Here is an 18,648-nt window from a genome sequence, read left to right as displayed (position 1 = left end):
CAGGGTGGGGAGATGAAAGTTCTGCATTTAGGCTTTAAGAAATAAAGAAAAGCCATACCTATACATATGTGAACCTGTAATCAAAGCAAATATTTGGTACCTTTAAGCTGCAAAATGTGTTTATTTGGCCACTTAGTGCAGAGTAAGAAAAAAAAAATGCATATTTGACATGTTATGGCAAAAGTTGTTGGGTTGTAGCTAACGTGTCAGCAAACAATTGCTGATTAACATATCCAGAAGCAACATTAGCAATTATTCTGTGTTTTGATTGTGTCCATCTGATGAATGTTACTCCAATATTTACTCTTTTTTAGCTTTATTTTGGTCTTTACCATCTCCCGACAGAAATATCTGGTCCTAAAGCTGCTAAATACTTCCAATCCTAATATTTCCAACAGCTAGTTGCTAACTTTGTCTTTCTGTTGTTTTGTGCTGAGCAGGTACACAGTGAATCTAAAAACAGCTGCCTGCTGCTGCTGGAAACAAAGCTGACGAGCTCTGTAAGAGTGAACAAAAACATGTCAAACGACCCTCAAGGTCATAAAACCAGCACAATGAACTGAAAGACGCTAAAACAATAGATTCGTTTAGTGCAGCTTGAAAGGCTAAATTTCTTACTGGACTGTAAATCACATGATTAACAGGGTGGAATTAATCAGCATTCTGGCAAACAATGAACAAATGTATCAAATGAGCATTTCATTATCTGATAACACAATAAAAATGATATAATTCTGCTTAATGATATGAGCCAGGAGTAGATTTAAGGCAGACTGAGAAGCAGAGGGGAAGTGTGGACACACAGCCGGAAACCAAGACTCGTTGTAGGCCTGCCAACGAACAAGAAGGGATGGCTCATAGTTACATGGTAGAGCCGACTGAGGACAGTTGGTGTGTGTGTGTGTGTGTGTGTGTGTGTGTGTGTGTGTGTGTACAGTATAAGGGGGGTGGAGATGGGAGGGCGGACGATGAGGCTTGGCAGCGTCTGGTCTGGAGACGCCAGAGACACTTTCCCTCCCTCACAGGGCTCCAGCGACTGACTGAAAGTGGCTATTTCTCCTCCTCTCTCCATCCCTCCTCTTCTCTCCTCATCCTGCATCACTCCGTTCGATAGTTTCAGGTGGCAGTCTCGCTCCTTGCATCCCTCCTCTCCCTCTCCTTCTCTCTCTCCAGTGTGTGGTTACTTCACTCAACAGTAAATCTATTTATTCCTTCCTCCCCCTCCCCCAGACATACTCAGGATCTATGTTGACTCCTTCAGGAGCAGATACTTCACAAACACCACTGAGGCGGCTCTCAGTCATCAGCACAACTTTAGCAAGCTCACACTTTCAACCAAACACACCAACAGCATCCTTCAGATCTTTAGTCGAATCAGCGCCAACCCACACACAACCTCTGACAGATTGAGACTGACACCATCTTCTGTGTGTGTCTACATTTCTCAGTGACCTAGATTTTAAGTTTACCCCCCACAGCCAGCCCACCCTGGACGGGGTTAACAGTGTAATTGTATCAGAGTGCAGTGGGACTCTTGTGTGGTGGCCTGTATACTGTGTTATATCTTAGCTCAAACTGCAAAAGTGTAGGTATGATTCAGCTTTCTAAAATAAAGCATATGTGCTCAGAATATTTGGGTTTCAGGTGTCATTTACATCCAATTAAGATTATCTGCCCGGCAACCAACCAGCACTGATTTTACAAGCTGTTGTCAAGCACCCATTGTGCTCTCTTTTAACACCTTCTTGTCACCCACTTCCGAGCTCTCACTCCTCTATCAGTGAGCTACACAGATACTCATCATCTCTTCTTCAGCTGCATGTGTAGGCATTTAGTTGTGTTGTTATCTAAAGTGTCTGAGAGTGTAAAATGCAACAGCAAAAAGACCAGAACTGAGTCAACCTAATTGCCAGAATATATTTTGGCATCTTATTTCTGCAAACCACATGTGTTATATTTGTATGTTTCACATGTAACTAATATGCTGAAAGTTAATGTTTAAATTCCTTGTTATGATAAATCTGTAGTTGACATGTGATGGTTTAGACATAAATACCACTTGGTTAGAGTCAGGAAAACAGTGTTTTGCCTTAAAATACCCACTTTTGTCACTACAAATAGGGCTGGACATGTCCCAAACTTTTATTAAAAAACATGCTTTTGTTGCTGAAAACGACAGCGCTGGACATGTCCCAAACTCACTTTAAAAACAATAACCTTTTTTGCCATAAACACAGCTGGACATGTCCCAACCTCAGGTTAAAAGACACACTCTTTCGTTACTTCAAACATTGCTAACCATATCCCAAAGTCTAGTAAAAAAAAATCACCTGCTTTTGATGCTACAAACACCGCTGGAAATGTCCCGCATCTTGTTAAAAGAAACACCTACTTTTGTTGCGTCTGACATGTCCCGAACTTTTATCAAAAACCAGCCACTTTTGTTGCTATAAACACTGCTGGACATGTCCCAAGCTCTTGTCAAAAAACATTAGCTTTTGTCACTACAAACACCACTGAAAATGTCCCAATCTCTTGCTAATAATCACATGATTTTGTCACGACAACACTGCTGGACATGTCCCGAACTCTCGTTAAAACAACACCAGTTTTTGCTGGTCTCAAACAGTAGTCTGCCTGCTGTCTGCCTGCTTGGCAGCAGTATCGCCCGCCTAAGTGTCACACACCATCCCCTCCTCCTGATAAGAAACTCAGCTCATATACATGTAATCTGAACTATGTCAGACCTATGAAACATACAAATATATCCATGGCTTGCAGAAACATACACTGTCAACATTTTACTGTGGCGTCTTGGCTGTCTCAGCGGCGGCAACAGCATGTTTTACATGTTATTGCACGCAACTTTTCCTCTATTACGTTAATTATTTTATTCCTTTCCTGTCTGGCACCTTCCAGTGTCACTGTGTCCTTCGCCCTTTTCTCTCTGTGTAGCCTCACATCTCCACCATCTGAGACCCAGCGACATGCCTGAGGCTGCCATTAGCCTCCTTCTGCTCACTGTCCACATGGATCAACTGAATGGATCAAGAGGACAAACACAGACAGCGAGAGAGATGGAGAGGTGCGCCCTGTAACGATGGGATATCAAGGACTTTTATGGCATAAAAGGAGGAATTTTCATTAAGGCTGTCCACTGTGTTGGAGATCGATCTGAAGAGTCCTTTTCATTATCAGTTAATGAGATATTTATCTCAGTGATCTTGTGCATCCTTGCACAGCGACACAGCAGCGTTATATGTGAACTATTTAACATTCTGACACAATGATTATGACAATGAAAGCCTTATTTACCTTAAATCATTTTTATGGGACAATTCACACAACAAACATCATAAAACCTTTTGTCAAGTATTAAGTTTGTAACCAGATTTAATGTGACATCTCCAAAATGCTGCTTTTCTCCGCAAAACTAATGGAGTGGGTAGATCACACTAAGACAAAAACTAAGTTTGTTTTTTTTGCATGAATTGTCCCTTTACAATGCATGACTAATAATATAAATTAATGTGCAGTTTGCTCACTTTTTATATCTGAGATGCTTGAGAGTGGATTAACTCTCTGTCAAGCAAATCACAATCACTTGAGAGATGAATGCGTTTGTGCCTATATATCGCTCGATCTGCTTTGTGAAGATGATTTTCCCGATGAAGGTCTCTGTTAGATCAAAATTACAGTGTGCGGATCTTCTGTGTGATTCTTTGTTTGATGTTTTTGATTCCAGCACTTGTTTTTTGGTTGAGTGTATCCTCCACCTTGCTTGTTCCTAACTTTTTTTATATTTATCTGGCATGTCATAAATTAAAGTTAAATGGCTTGATTTAGTCTATTTTCACATTTAGGATGACGGATCATGAGAAAACAATATAATATATTCCAGTCATTGATAAAAGTGAAGGTGAACTATGCAAAATATTAATGACCTTCCAGTATGAACTTCAATAATCCAAATCTTACTTTAAAAAAATGTATTAAACCAATACTTTATACTTTTGGATTTAGCCGGCAGTTTAGTCTTTTGCAGAGGATAAATCACTGTCCCTTGCATCCACAGTATCATATATCGACTATATCAAAGTAGTGATAACAAGTACAAAGGACCCATGACCAGAAGAGCAGGACTGAGGTGATGCACTTCAGGAAATGCATCAAAATACAATGAAAAACTTAACAAAACACAACTTCCACCAACAGACCACAGACAGCTCCTCAGTCCGTTTCATCAACTTGCATCCAACTTGGAGCATGGTCTCCAACACTGTGACATACAAATTTAGGCTCAGATTTATAAGAAACCTGCTTCTTTCCATAAAGTGTAAAGAACCGAGTGTTTTCTTCTGTCTGCTGCTAATTTCTCTTGAGTGAGTGAAGCCCTGTCGCTCCTGCATCAATAACAACGGCCCTGGGTCAGCATTAATGATGTGGCCAGTATTGATTTTTCCAGTCAGTGCATACAGAGGGCACATCATCGTCTGACTGAAGCTCGCCTCTTTCTATACAAAATGACAGTGTAGACTCAAGGTGACAGAGAAGATCGGAGACAGAGGAGGTGAAATGGGACAAGTTGAGTAGAGGGGTCAAGTGAGTTGGTGAAAGAGGGAATAGCGAGGAACGGAGTTATGAAGAAGTGCGACTCTGATAAATGACCACAGAGTGAGTGTATTCTCTGTAGAGGTTATTACTCTGAATGGGCTTGAATTCATTGTTCTATAAACTGCAAATTCTGCAACTCAGTTTAATGAAGCCTGTGGCACAAGTGACATCTCCCTCCTTACTGAACACACACTGTGTGTGTGTGTATGTGTGTGTGTGTGTGATATAGAGAGAGAGATAAACAGCATCCTGTTAATTCAATCAGCACTCGTTTCTTCCGCCCCACAAACTTCATTGAGCTCAGCGGCCATCTGATTACCCACCGGGGCAAAGTTTGACATGTTGTGTTGCTGTGCGCACAAGAAAAAAAAACTACTGCAGGAGCTCGTGAAACACACATGAGCGTCAGCTGGGTGTGTGTGTGGCAGTTTTATATCATTTTAATGGTGAGCAAAGATCAAGATGGGATTGCAATAAATCCATAAGGACGCCACATACTAAAAAATGACTGCTCCATGTGCAGAACTGAACGTGTGATGACCTACTATTGCAGGGAAACTCAACTTATGGCCCACGGGTGTTGGGTGGCCCTCCAACCATTGTCTAATTCACAATAAAAATAAAGTGATGAGAGTTGTTTTTGTACTTTTAGTATACATAAAGGTGCCAGAGTGCATAAAACAGCATCAAAACATACCAAAATCATACCAAAACATCAACATCTTAAAATCCATATGTCTAAAACTATGACAAATGTCCTACAATCCAAAAAATGTCCCAAAATCCTAGAAACATCATAAAATCCTCGATATGTCCAAAAATCTGAGAAATGTCCTAAAATTCATGAAATGTCCTAAAATCTGAGAAACGGTCTAAAATCCTTAAAATGTCCTAAAATCCTAGAAATGCTCTAAAATCCCAGAAACGTGTATGGAGCTGCTGCAACTGGCCCCTGGCCTTGTGTCATTTTGCAAAAGTGGCCCCCCAAGCAAAGCAAGTTGAGTATCCCTGCACTATTGTAATCATTTATGATTAATTAATCAAAAGCTGACCTGTCACTGCACCTATTTGTCTCCACAAATGTCGATTTTGGAAGTTTCGGTGATAAATGTCACCAGACACTTTGGGGTTTACAGTGAATTGACGCCCTGGTTCAAACTCACCCGCACAAGGTTGCTGACTGCCGCCTGCACCGCGGCCACCGGCACCGTCAGATCTGGGATGGCTTTACCGTCCACCTCCCCCTCCTCGTGCATGATGACCAGGTGGGAGATCTGCTGGGCCACCGGCTCCAGGATACTCTCGATGGTCTTGGTGTGAAACACCGGCATCGTGAACGACTTTTACCGCAGCCCCGACAGAAGAAAGGCAGCTGGTCGCTCCAGCGCTGAAGATCCTCCTGTCTCCTCTCCTCTTCTCTCCTCACCGACACCGACAGGAGGACAAACCCCGAGTTGTCAGTCCAGCCCCTGAGCCGAAACCCTCATGCGTCTCTCCTCCCGGTGTGCACCGTCTCCTCTCGGTGAAGGGTGCACTCAGACGGCGGTGTCCTCCGGTGGGAGCGACCCAAATCGTGACAGAAGGAATCACCGCCCTCCGCCCAATCACAACCGAGGAATACAGCTGCCAAGCGGGTTGGTGTTGGTGCGCACTGACGCTTTCCCTGCACGCACGCACACGCACGCACACACACACACACAATTCAAGTGAAAGCGCTTCCCAAATTACGTCATGCATGCCAGTGGCCCCAAAAAGGAAAGTGTTGGGGTAACTTAATGGGACAGTAATTCCAAGATATGGCAGAGGAGGTGTTTGCAGATGAGGACACCAGGGAGAGGTTGTAAACATGTATAAATAAGCTGCTCTGTGCAGCCTCAAAAAGGTCAGCTCCACATCCATGAGGACACTGAAGATCTGCAGCATGGTGATGGAGAAAAGTGGTCTTTTCATGAAGCAAGTTCAAACTCAAATCTGACACATGATCTATGTTCATTAAAAGGTGGGTCAGGAGTTCATGTCTCCAAGCCTAAATGTCCAGGTCTAAATAAAGACTGAGGATTCAACTTGCTGCTGGCTGCAGCTGAAGGGAAGAGTCCCTCAAGCAGAGAGAGACTCACAGATCCTGCACCGCAACACCCACACACAGGTTTCTGCAACTTCTTTACTGTGACACAGAGGATCCAGCTGCCCCACTGGTTTAACCCTCTAAACATGAACAAACTGGCTAGATTTCTTTCTAAAACATGGAAAAAAGGCAATGAGCAACTTGACAACAAACTGCCCAAAAATAAGCAATAAATAATAATATATAATAATATATATATAATATATAATAATATAATAATAATAAAATAAATTAGTAACAAGTGACAGGAAAATTACTCAACATTAGCAAACCAAAAAAAAAACAAAACAAAAGTAAAGGTAAATCAATAAGAACACACTGCAAAAAATCATCGTAAAGTACTGGCAGCAGTAGTTGCCAATGGTTTACTGAGATATTGGTTCCAAAAAGCATTGATATTTGCAGTGTTTTACTGTATTTTTCAAAAACTGCACATCATTGTGAGAATTTTGCTGTATTTTACAGCACTTTCTTACAGTGGATAGAAAAACCTGAAAAAAGCTACAATACAGATAAATAATGATAATAAATATATATTTTTCTGTAACCTAATTCTAAATATAGTTTCCATATTTATTTGACAATTTTCTAATGATTCTCTCTGTCTCTTACTTTTTTAAAATCTAATTTTCAGGTAATTTTCTTATCACTTTTTACTAATTTACCTGCAATTTTCTGGAAATTTCATGCCAAGTTGCTGACTGCCTTTTCCCCCCTATTTTAGAAAGACGTCAACCCAAATTGCTCAAATTTTAATTGTTCAAATGCTTGAAAAATAACTGTCGATCCAGGTTTCAGAGGGTTAACAGCCACCTGACAGGTTGCACTTGAAATTTTATTTGCATTAAAGAGTGTGCTTTAACTGGAACTTATGTGTGTGTGGTTACTGGTAGGGTTGTCCCTGCTCCTCAGGTTTGGATCTGTGTTGGGGAAACTGGAGACCCCCCCAGCAAAAACAGTGGTATTTTTACCCCTGAGACCCGCTGTCAACCAACAGAGCCAAGTGTGTGTATGTGTGTTTGTGTGTGTGTCTATCTAAACCAGAAACCAGAGAGACTGGACACTCTGGTCCATCTGGTTAGAAAAGACCCTGTTTTCCCTCTCCTCTCCTCTCCATGTCTGTAGGAATTATCCTTAAAGAGGAGTAAGCTTCGTACTCGCAGCATCTCAAACCCATATATGGATGGAGGCAGAGTCGAGGAGCAGTAAAGTAAACTGCTCTGTGTGAGTAATTGAGGGGGAATAGGATGAACTGTGATTGGCTCTAGTAGTGCTGCTGTGAACTATCTGTATATGTGGACTTGTCCAAACAGACTTTGATAGAAAGCATTGCAGCAGGTTGCTAGGAGAGGTTTTGAAGTGTATGCTCTCAATAATGACGCGAAAAGCAGCTGGAGTTTGCTTATTCAGTGCAACAAAATGCTCTTGAATGATTACACAACATTTGTTCTTTCATCTCTTTGCGCTGCTGTTGTATATGCTTTTGCATTGATTGTTTGTCATAATTGAAGCTGTGGTGCTCTGCGTTCCTGTGACATGCCTCTTGTTCTGGGAGTGGGCTGTGGGCGTTGGAGGTATTAGACAGAGAGGTGTGAATCAGCAGACAACTAGAGATGTAAACACTCTCTGCTCCACACTGAGACTTTCCTGGGAATCATAGGTCGTCTGACAAGAGGTGACGCTCGGCCTTCTTCACACAACCATGTTTAGTAGAATGACTTTAATTTGCCCCATGCTGCATATGGATATAAACAATAGTCTCTTCCTGAATCCTGAGAGTTTGAGTCTAGCACAGGGACATTTGCTGTCTTCCCTCTCTCTCCCTCCTTTCATATGTGTGTTACTGTACCAAAAAACATGGAAAACGCCAACAAAATATCTTTAAAAAAGCAGAAAACCGGCAATTACTGTGACAAAGGATTGCCCTTTAGCCATGCTAGCAGCGTTTCTCTAGGGATAGCAGTGTAAGTGTATCAGTTGGTGCACCACTTTGATCCAAATATGGTAACTACCCTGGACTGCCATGATTTTTTTGCACGGACATTCATGATCCCCAGAGGATGAACTCTGATAACTTTGGTGATCCCCTGACTTTTTCTCAATTGCCACCACGAGGTTGACATTTGTGGTTATTCGTGAAACGTTTCAATAACGTTTTAGGCGATGGCATGAAATTCTGCGTGTGATCCCCGCAGGATGAATTGCTAAAGAAAGATATCTGCCACACTGATGAATATTGTTGTTTAGTTATGACCCGAACTCTCTCTCAGTCTCCATCTCATGATTACAATTTTGACATAAGAGATAGGAATTAAACAGATTACAGGATTCTTGAGGTTTGACTCCACCAACATGTTTTTGCTTGTAAGGAGATTCACTGAGGAGGTTTTAAACAATAATGAGAATGTTTTGCAGTGTCCATAAAATGCAAATGTCAGGCAAAGAGAAAAGCTATATTTCTTTCTTCTGTGTCATTTACAGCTTGAACCATCAGCCGTCTAAGCTCAACTATGTATTTTCCCCTCCATCCAAAGTAGGCCTATTCAGATGAATTTGATGAAATCAATTGAATAAAATTGATTTCAGTTTGGATTTTAACTACATGCTTTTTAAGGCAGGATAAAACTTTGGCATCTAAAGAACAAAGTTTCATATCAAACCATTAATCTTATATTTAGTATTAATTGTTTGATGGCAAGTTGTATATTAAATTAAAAAGTCTTGCTCTGTTGATTTGCACCTCCAAACTACTGCATTCACTTTCTCTAAAAAGTGAAACAAGTGTGGCTTAAACCGTCAGCGGTCTTCAGCAGTGACTCAGTTTGGATGTCATTGCTGTTTACACTAAAATACTTGTGATTTTCAGTATGTTTGAGACCACTGAGTATGTAACAACAGTGCCCTCCAGTGTTTTACTGAAGGACATTTTTTCTTAAGAACAAACTGAACTGAATTGAACTCACACAAACTGTCTGATTACCAGACCCATTTGTTTTGAATTTCAAATTTTCTGCAGTTTATTTAATCTAATATAGATTTCACTTGTTAGACAGACATATATGTCCAGTGGCAGTGTTGAAGAGCATACATATAGAGATGGAAACATTTATGGCTCGGAGATTAATTAGAATGATAAATATGATTTGGAAATACTTTATTTATTATAAAAATTGCTTAACAGCGGGGCCAGCCCTCTACAAGAGGAAATACTTATTAAATTAAATTAGATAAATAAACATCTTTTTCATAGCTTGTTTAAAAAAAAAATCCCTACTCTTAGTATGAATAATCAATCCAATAATACAAAATTATTAAACATAATATACAGCAAAAAATACACTTCACTTAGAAATGAGTAAATCTTCAATGTGCAAAACTATTTACAATGCACATTCACAGCAATGCACATAAGCTACAAAACTACTGCCAAACCTTCCTTTAAGATAGCTTTCTACCACATTTTCATTTTGTGGGATACATGGATCCTTTGGTGAATTTGGAGAGTCCTGTTTTTGCTGCAATCCACTTGTTGTAGTTGGTGACTTGTGTGTAAACCCCTGGTTTGTTCCTATCAGCGCAGCCCTCACCCCAGCTCACCACCCCGAACAGGAACATCCGACCTGACATTTCACACACCAAAGGACCCCCAGAGTCACCCTGTGAGACGGAGACGCAACAGTCAGTCAGTGCTCGCAGCATGAAGAAAGATTCATTTATATGATTAGGCTGTATAGGGCTCATATGGAGTGAGATAAAAAAACACTAAAATCTGCATCAACCCTGAACCAGATCAAGTAAAAGGTCCCGAGAAGGACCATTTATAGTTTTGGGGGTTAATAGACAAATACTGTGTTTACTGTAGTCTATTTAAAGATAGTGCTGAGTATAGGCCCTACTTTACACTTTACACAAGTTGGTTTGGTTTAAAGTGGCAACAGGTTATAATAAGTGAGGCCGCTAGAACCAAATCCTGCTTAGGGTCTCCAGAAGTCTAGGGCAAGTCTATTTATTCATACTGGTTCTTTGCTCACCTTGCAGGCATCAGTGCTCCAGTCAGGGCTCCCAGCACAGAACATGTTCTGCGTGATGAGATTTCCATAATATGATTCACTCGCGCATTCAGTCTGAGAGAGCAGCTTCACCTCGGCTTGTTTTAGGTACTGTGAGTAATACCACGCCGCTGCAGACAAAACAGACGTAAGGAATCAGTGAAATGGCTCAGAGATCAGTCATGAATCTCTAGGTTTGAGGTTCTGCAGTACTTACAGTATCTCTCCCTCCCAAATCCTGCGATGCTGCACTGAAATCCTGCAGGAAGCTGAGTGTGAGATGGAGGGAGACACACTGTCCGGGCAGACGCTGACCTCACCGCACATCCTCCCTTTCTGCTTTTGATCTTCACCAGTGCTGAAATGCAAAGACGAACACAGCTATGAGTCCTGCACACAGAGCACCCATACAGCTCTTTATCTGTCATGCACACAGTACAGCTGTGCATACCTATGTCATTGTTGAAGTTGGACTCATTGAATTTTTGATGGATGATGAGTTCTTCAACAGTGAAGCTCTGCTCCCTGTCAGCATCTGTTTCATTGATGGCAGTCTTCCCCAGGTATATAGACAAGCGCTGGATGTTTGTCGTCTCACTGAGCAACAACAAAACACAAGAGTGTAAACATATTACATACCCATATGAGTCATATTGCCATTATAGGATGAGAATTGCAGTGGAAGAAATGATAGCACGTTGTGTTTTCTGTGTGTGTTTTGTCTCACCCATCAGGGAAGCAGTGTGCAGCCGTGAGAACCCAGCATGGTGCGATTAGAGAGCCACCACAGAGGAAACCGTGGCGCTGATGAAAGAGAGCAGCCACCCAAGGGTGTGAATCTATGGGTGTGAAAGAACCACCCACAATTTTGTTCATCCTCTGCTTGGTCCTCTCACCGCATGTCAGTTCTGCAGGGACACACAGGACGGGAATCAGTGAGTGATGATGAAGATGATCACAAGATGTAACTGAGAAAAAAGGGTATTTAAACAACAAACCTGTATCCACAGCTGGTGGAGGTTTCACTGAAGTTGTTGAACCTGTGTGGGCATAGAGATCATGAGAAAGATCCAGACAAAACATGCAGTACTTCAATGATTTTCAAATCCCCAGTCAAACCTTACATTTGGGAATGCTGCAGAATTCTCTCACAATCCTCCGTCCTCTTTGGACACGGCACCATGGCATTATGCTCTGGTCAGGGTTCCTAGCATTCAAGTGAAATGATATTTACAACTCAATACCTCCTCCTAACATATCTATGTCCCAGATTGGTGACTTGAAATATACCTGCAGTAATTGTGGTCACCAAGACCCTTTGAAGCTCCTGAAGGGATTGTAAACCAGTTCCAGTTAAGACATCTGCGGCCGCGTGTCGACTCAGACACAAATCCCCTGTAACTGCTCCCGTCCCCAGACAGACACATTTCTGAGACATTACAAAGACAGAGGAGAACATTTAATGTATCTCAACAAATGCAACAAATGAAAAATATTTAAGGACCAGTGTGTAGGATTTGGTTGTATCTAGCAGTGAGGTTACAGACTGTTAACACCAAAATCTGTGACTATCAGATACCATGAGTTAGCTCAAAAACTCAGATTTTTGACATGAAACTACTTTATCGAGTATTTTTTCTCATTTTAACCACCTAATCCATTTGTTTCGGAAAGGAAGAGACCTCTGCAGACAATTTTTGCTCCTGGTAAAGTCCTCCTGAACAATGAACATTGAAGGAATTCTAACCAGGCGTTGATGCTTGGCACATGAGAACAGTTTTCAGCTGGTTACAATCTGCACTCCTCACCTCTAGATGCCTCTAAATCCTACACTACATTGATTTAAGTGTTGCCTTGACAGTTGGCTTACCCCTATTAGAGTGCCGGGGTTTCAGTGACCATTGCTCTTTAGACCTTCTTCGTGAAAAAGCCTGAAAGAAGCACAGATAAACTCAGTTGAGACAAATCCTCTGAACCCCCCGGTATGACCATTAAACATGAAGTTACTTCCTTTTATTATTACTTACCACATCAACGCTGAATGCTGCTAAGATGGCGAGGATGACTAACAGGTTCATCTTCATTTCTGGTTTCACTTCTCCTTATCTGGGATATTTTTGTAGGACGGTGGACTAAAAAAATAACACAAATGGAACAAAACATCACTAGAGGGCTGACTTTAAAGCTGAACTGACCTTTTATGGAGTTTATCTTGAAACACGTGATAGAAACAAATGCTTCTACGAAACGTGCATGTGCTTTCTTTGTCTGGGTTTGAATGTGCTCATCTTCAGTTCACACAGTGTTACATTTCTGTTGATTACACGTGTACGTTTATTGCAAAAGGTAAACCGTGCTTGGAAGGTTTTAATTTGAGATAGAGCGCACTCACAGTGTTCACTCTGTACCATAAACACACTCTATCTGTACAGTGAGTGCAGTATCAATATATCTTAGTTGATTACTTCATGGCATGTGCACACCATTACATCACATAGATTTGCAATACATAGCCTACACTTCAAACTTTGAATTTCTAGATATTTATAAGACATGGTGTCAACTTCATAATTACAAAAGATAAATGTTTTTTTTTTGTTTAAAGTTGCACAACTTCTGTCAACAAACATTTTATGTTCAATATATAAATATTGAACATTTTATGTTCAATATTTAGGCTCTCTTTATGCCCAATATTGCAAATTGAATGTAGTGCTATATACTAAATACAACTAACTGGATTTGAATGGACTTCATTCACACAGTTAAGTAAAAAAAAATATATTTTTGCCGAATATCACAGCGTAGGAAGCTTTGTTTACCTTTCTGTCCAAACTTGCAATCCCGATGAAGCTCTTTGTTATGTCTTCCAGCTGAAGCAACTGTAATCTGCTCTCTGTATCCTCTGATATGCACTTGTGTTGTGGCAGGCTCTCTGACACTCACGCTGCCAGTTGCTCTACAGTACTGATCCTCCTCTGCGTTCCCTCCTATTTAAAAACACACAGGCTACATGTGGGAGGAGTTTGGGAGAAGATATGAAAACATCACTAGGGCTAAATTGCAGATCAGCAAAGTCTTGACCAAAGATTTTGTCACATCCTATGACACATTTACACCTAACACCCCCTCCCTCCCAACAAACCACAGTGAAACTGTTCACAATTATATATCCAAACTTGGTCATGTGTACAATAATAACATCTGCAGCTTTGGGGCCTGAAGAGCACATCCGATCCCAAGTTTGAGATTTATTAGTGTTATTAATTAACTAAAATTTTGTTCTCATAACAATAAATTTGGTTTGTGTATGCTACAGCATCATAGAAGATAAAGACAGAGGCGATCCTAGACACTTGGGGGCCCAAGGCAAAGCAGCCCACAGACGCCCTAACTAACTCCTAACTCCTAACTCACAGCACGCAGCTGTCATGTGTAAAAAGACGCCTCTTAGTTGACAGCGACGGTGTACTGTATAGTAGATCCCCGTGCTGGACTGTGTTCCTCATCCTGCTCTTGCTGCTCCCTCTGGATTTCTGACCATTACCGCCTGCTCCGGCAAAGTTTGTTATCTATTCATGCCCATTCCTGCAGGATGTGTGGCAGCTCCCACCCACACCCAAAAACACTCTGACCAACATGCTCACACAATAGAGAGACGATCAAAAGATAGAGTATTTTCCTGTCAAATGTTATTTTACTATGGTATTAAGAGAGATATGCATGCCACTCAGTAATAAGTAGCAAAGTTCTGTTCTACGTGCATAATTACATTCGTTATTACAGTTATTTTAGTGTCCCTGAGATTCGGTGTTATTATCTGTAATAATTCTGAGAATTTCATCCAAATGTCTGACTTGCCTCGCTTTTATTTTGTGTTGTAGTTTTCTGCTTTTATTGTCTTTTTCACTTATTGATGCTTCCTTAATTAATCTACAGGACCTGCACATTTTTTGTTACCCTCTGCTCTCCACCACTGTATAGCTCCTTTATAAAAGATTCAAGAGTAGTTGTCATTGCAAAATGTACCACTATGAGTGGCCATCGGGGGCCCCTTTTGTCTTTATTTTTTCCTTTTCTTCCCCCCGAACAATAAAACTGTGCTGCAGTCATAACATGACATCTTAATGTACATGTTAAGTCTGTTTTACTCAAAAGTCTAAGCACACTGAAGCGCAAACTGTAATAATAACTTTACATGATAATAACTTTCTTGAGCAAAAGTAGGATACTCAGAAGGCAATATAACAACACAAAGACAGTAAGGCCAGACAAAATTTAAAAAAAGTTAGTTAAAGTTAAAATAAAGCTGTTAAAAAAAGAAGAAAAAAGACGCAAAACACAAAATAAAAAAATACAAATATAAAAATAAATCCAAAAAAAAGAAAATAAAAGATGGCATCATATTAAAGCATGTTTATAAAAAAAAATGGCAAAACACGTGGTTAATTCCTTGATCCCTTCTGTGAAATTTGATAAAACATTTTCCCACAGAATATGTAACATTCAGTATTGGTCCAATGTACCATTGAAACACACTGACTGAACTGATATGCGGTGCTGTATGGCTGCATCATCATAGTATAGGAAGGCTTTCTTGCAGTTTTGGCATCAGTTTCAGATAATTCAGACTGATTCATTTAGACTTTGTGATGGGTAATTTCAATTCTAGGAACAATAGACTTTTTTCACAATTAAAGTAGACATACTGCAAATAGTCATATTTTTATCATCAAAATGACGCTCAGGGATTCATCATCATTCATTGATTAAGTAGTTGTAAATTACTTATTTTGTTTTATCTTGGTTGTCACAGTAGTTTTCCAGTCTGAACCAACAGAGCAGGGACTGTTTACAGCTTGTACAAAATGCTACCTAATGAAGTAGATCTGTGCTATTTTAGAAGTAATATGTCTTATTCCTCTTACATTACTGAATTCTTCTGAAATTCTACTTTAAATTTTTAAAAAGCTTTTCATTAGGTCTCATATGCCAATTTTTTCTTTCTTTTTTTAATGTATGTTGACAGTGTAGTTTTTGCTCCGTTATCAGATGTTTTTACCAACACAGTACTTTTTAAAGCTATAATTGGTTGTTGTTTTAAATGTTTATTGCTGTCACTTTGTGTAGCGTTCTTTGACCTCATTAAGAAAAATGCAACAAAAAATACATAATAATGATGCTTAAACATATAGCAAGGCACTCATCACTTTAATGATGTAATATATAAAAAGATACGTAAATGAAAAATAAGACAACTGGATGTGTTTCTTTCAAAGAATACTTTTTAAGATAAAGTGATGTCACTTCTTCTATGACTTCACCATGCAGTGCATCTATATACTGACTAAATACATCCTCTTGAATCATCAGCCTGTGACTATAGACAGACAGCTGCATCATTCATCAGTACTCATTAAGTGCGCAATACTTTTTTTTTCTTTTACCATATTAGTGACTTTAACTTTTTAATTTAATTCTGGTTTGGATAACAGACCAGCTGTTTTTACAACATTCTTTGCACATCTTTTTTAAATAATGTCAAATAAATCCCCCCAACAGAATGGGTATTGTTTTGGATTTTGCATGGGGATTTCTAAACTAAATATTTCCTCATTAAGCACACTGACGTCTGTGTTACTCACATTTCCTCTTCTTTGATGGTGACAATAGCCAGAAGTGACACCTTCATGTAGGCCTTTGTGGACCGGAGGTTTTTAAGGGATGTGATAAACATGGACAATGTGCATTAAGTCAGGAAGTGTGATGCAACTATATAGCAAATGTGAATTAATTTATTTTCTTACTCAAGTAGCCCTCTCTGGTTAATGTTTCACACAGGTGTATTACCAAAACAAGAATTATGTAACAACAAATTTACCCAACCCAGGGAAACCCGGGATATTTGTGGTTGAAGCAGCTGCAACCTGGAGTGTTTGATTTTGACTCAAGTCTTGTGCCTCCCCCACGTCCGGTCTGGATACCATCACCCTCCATAATCTGTCCTAAAGGCTCCAAACATGTATTTAGTTCCTACTATCTTCAACTTGATCTAATACATTTCCTCTACAACCACTGACAGGTGAGGTGAATGACGTTGATCATCTTGTTACAATGTATCGTTGGGAAACCTTGGGTCGTTACTCCACCCAAACACCATTGCAAAGCAAGTACCCCCCCCATGACACATCCTGATGTCAGGACAATGCACGATCCCACACTACAAAAGCTGCACAATAAATGGCCCGAGGAATGTGACAAAGAGCTCAAGGCGTTGCGCTGGCCTCCAAAGTTCCCAGATGTCAAATTAACTGAGCAGCTGTTAGACATACCCAACCTCACAATCTGCTACCAACACCATGGTGCTATACACCACAGGACACCACCAGAGGTCCTGTGTCCATGCCTTATCAGAACCAAGTCCAATCCCCGGAGGCCCCACTGTGGATTTTTCTCCACCTGCACTGCATCCCCTTTTCAGTTGAGATCTGGTTGTTATGTAAAACAAGTTCAGTTCATTTCTTTGTTGGATCCTTGTTTTGGTCATGTAATTTTATGTTTGCTGTTTTCATGCTCTGAACTGGAAAAATTAGTTACCTGTTTGAGTTCCAGTTGTCTGCAGTCTCCTGCGCTCGTATTCACCTGCTCTGAGTCTCATGAAAAAGATCCAAGATTTCCCAACATAACATTGCAGTGACACTCCCCTCTGGCAGGAGGCTGTGATCCATTTGGACCAAAACCTCACACCACAGAAACAATTTCTTCCTGACTGCAGTGGGCCTCATCCACAAGACCTGGGACCCCCACTGATATGGACTCTTATCCCACACCATATATATATATATATATATATATATATATATATATATATATATATATATATATACATATATTTATTTTTATTTAAGTTAACGAGTTTTGCAGTACCTTGTTTTATTTTTATTGCTCTTAATATGTTTACTGTAAGTTTAATGTTTACACCAAAAACCATAGCAATTTCCTTGTGAGTGAAAACCTTCTTGGTAATAATTCCTTTTCTTATTCTGATTCTGAAACACTGCAATCAGCATTATTTACTTCACCTGTCAGTGGTTTAATGGTGGAGCTGATGAGGGTGCAGTGAGAGGTGTTGATGATACTTTATCAAGTGCATTTGTTAAAGGCGTCAAGCATGAGCTACCTGTGAATTGAGCTTGTATCCTTGTTTGTACTGTTCAAAATAATTATTGATACAACAAGAGTCAAATGAATAAAGAATAATAATTTCATAAAAGTACAGCTACTTCTGTGTTATTCCCCTGTTGCACGAGGTACACGTCCAGCACAGTAACATGTAGGCACTTCTGTATTTCTAGACAGTGGGAGTTTGCACAAAGGAAACACACTGACATCAGTGCAGACAAAGAGGAAGGACAAAATACAAACAGAAGCCTGCAGAAACACAATGTGATTCATATATTATTTGTCAGTCTAATAAACTGAAATAGACTTCACAGAATTGCGGCGTATCTTGAAGGTGTGATTGCCCCTTCTATGTCGGTGAGAGCTGACATAGGAGGGGTGATGGGCAGTGTCAGCGAGAACTGACAAAAGAGTCGGTGATGGGCAGTGTTGGGGAGAAACCACTTACATGTTAGATGTAACTGGTAAAATAAATGTAAATGTAATCAATTACAGTTACTGAGAAAAAAATATTTAATTAAATTACAGTTTTCTAATCAAAATGTTGGTGTTAACTAAAGGGTTACATATGTTTTTTTTCAGTACAAAGTTTATTTGTTGAATAAAACATTAATCTGGCTACTTTATGTCTTCATGTAGGAAAGCCTTCTTTTGGCATATTTTTGAGACAAATTTGAT

At 40.0% G+C, this 18,648-nt stretch overlaps 2 protein-coding genes across 7 annotated transcripts in view; both read right to left on the bottom strand.

Moving 5' to 3' along the window:
• The window catches only part of LOC121954668 (vinculin-like), a 35,314-nt gene extending 29,095 nt beyond the window's left edge, over positions 1-6,219 (bottom strand). For 2 of the 6 annotated variants that reach the window (XM_042502323.2, XM_042502326.2), the window contains exon 1: positions 5,778-6,215. In XM_042502323.2, coding sequence (XP_042358257.1) covers positions 5,778-5,945 — 168 coding nt within the window. In that variant the 5' untranslated portion in view covers positions 5,946-6,215. Of the gene's footprint in view, positions 1-5,777 lie in introns of all 6 variants that reach the window. The other 4 variants (XM_088086465.1, XM_088086463.1, XM_042502321.2 and 1 more) reach the window with 4 other exon arrangements.
• A 3,657-nt stretch (positions 6,220-9,876) lies between these two features.
• Positions 9,877-13,767, bottom strand: plaua (plasminogen activator, urokinase a). The gene is made up of 11 exons (XM_042502468.2): positions 13,611-13,767; positions 12,816-12,920; positions 12,659-12,719; positions 12,079-12,217; positions 11,913-11,995; positions 11,787-11,828; positions 11,516-11,696; positions 11,240-11,385; positions 11,006-11,146; positions 10,771-10,919; positions 9,877-10,396 (listed from the first exon to the last, which is right to left on the bottom strand). Exons 2-11 carry the CDS (start codon positions 12,870-12,872, stop codon positions 10,202-10,204), a joined length of 1,194 nt encoding a protein of 397 aa, XP_042358402.1. The 5' UTR covers positions 12,873-12,920; positions 13,611-13,767; the 3' UTR covers positions 9,877-10,201.
• Between the last annotated feature and the right edge of the window lie 4,881 nt (positions 13,768-18,648).

Source organism: Plectropomus leopardus, chromosome 13 (genome assembly GCF_026936395.1).
Source record: "Plectropomus leopardus strain MGB_pleo_1.0 chromosome 13, ASM2693639v1, whole genome shotgun sequence".
Classification (NCBI taxonomy): domain Eukaryota; kingdom Metazoa; phylum Chordata; class Actinopteri; order Perciformes; family Serranidae; genus Plectropomus; species Plectropomus leopardus.
The sequence above is the reverse complement of the archived record's forward strand: the minus strand, read 5'-3'. Positions and strand labels throughout refer to the sequence as shown.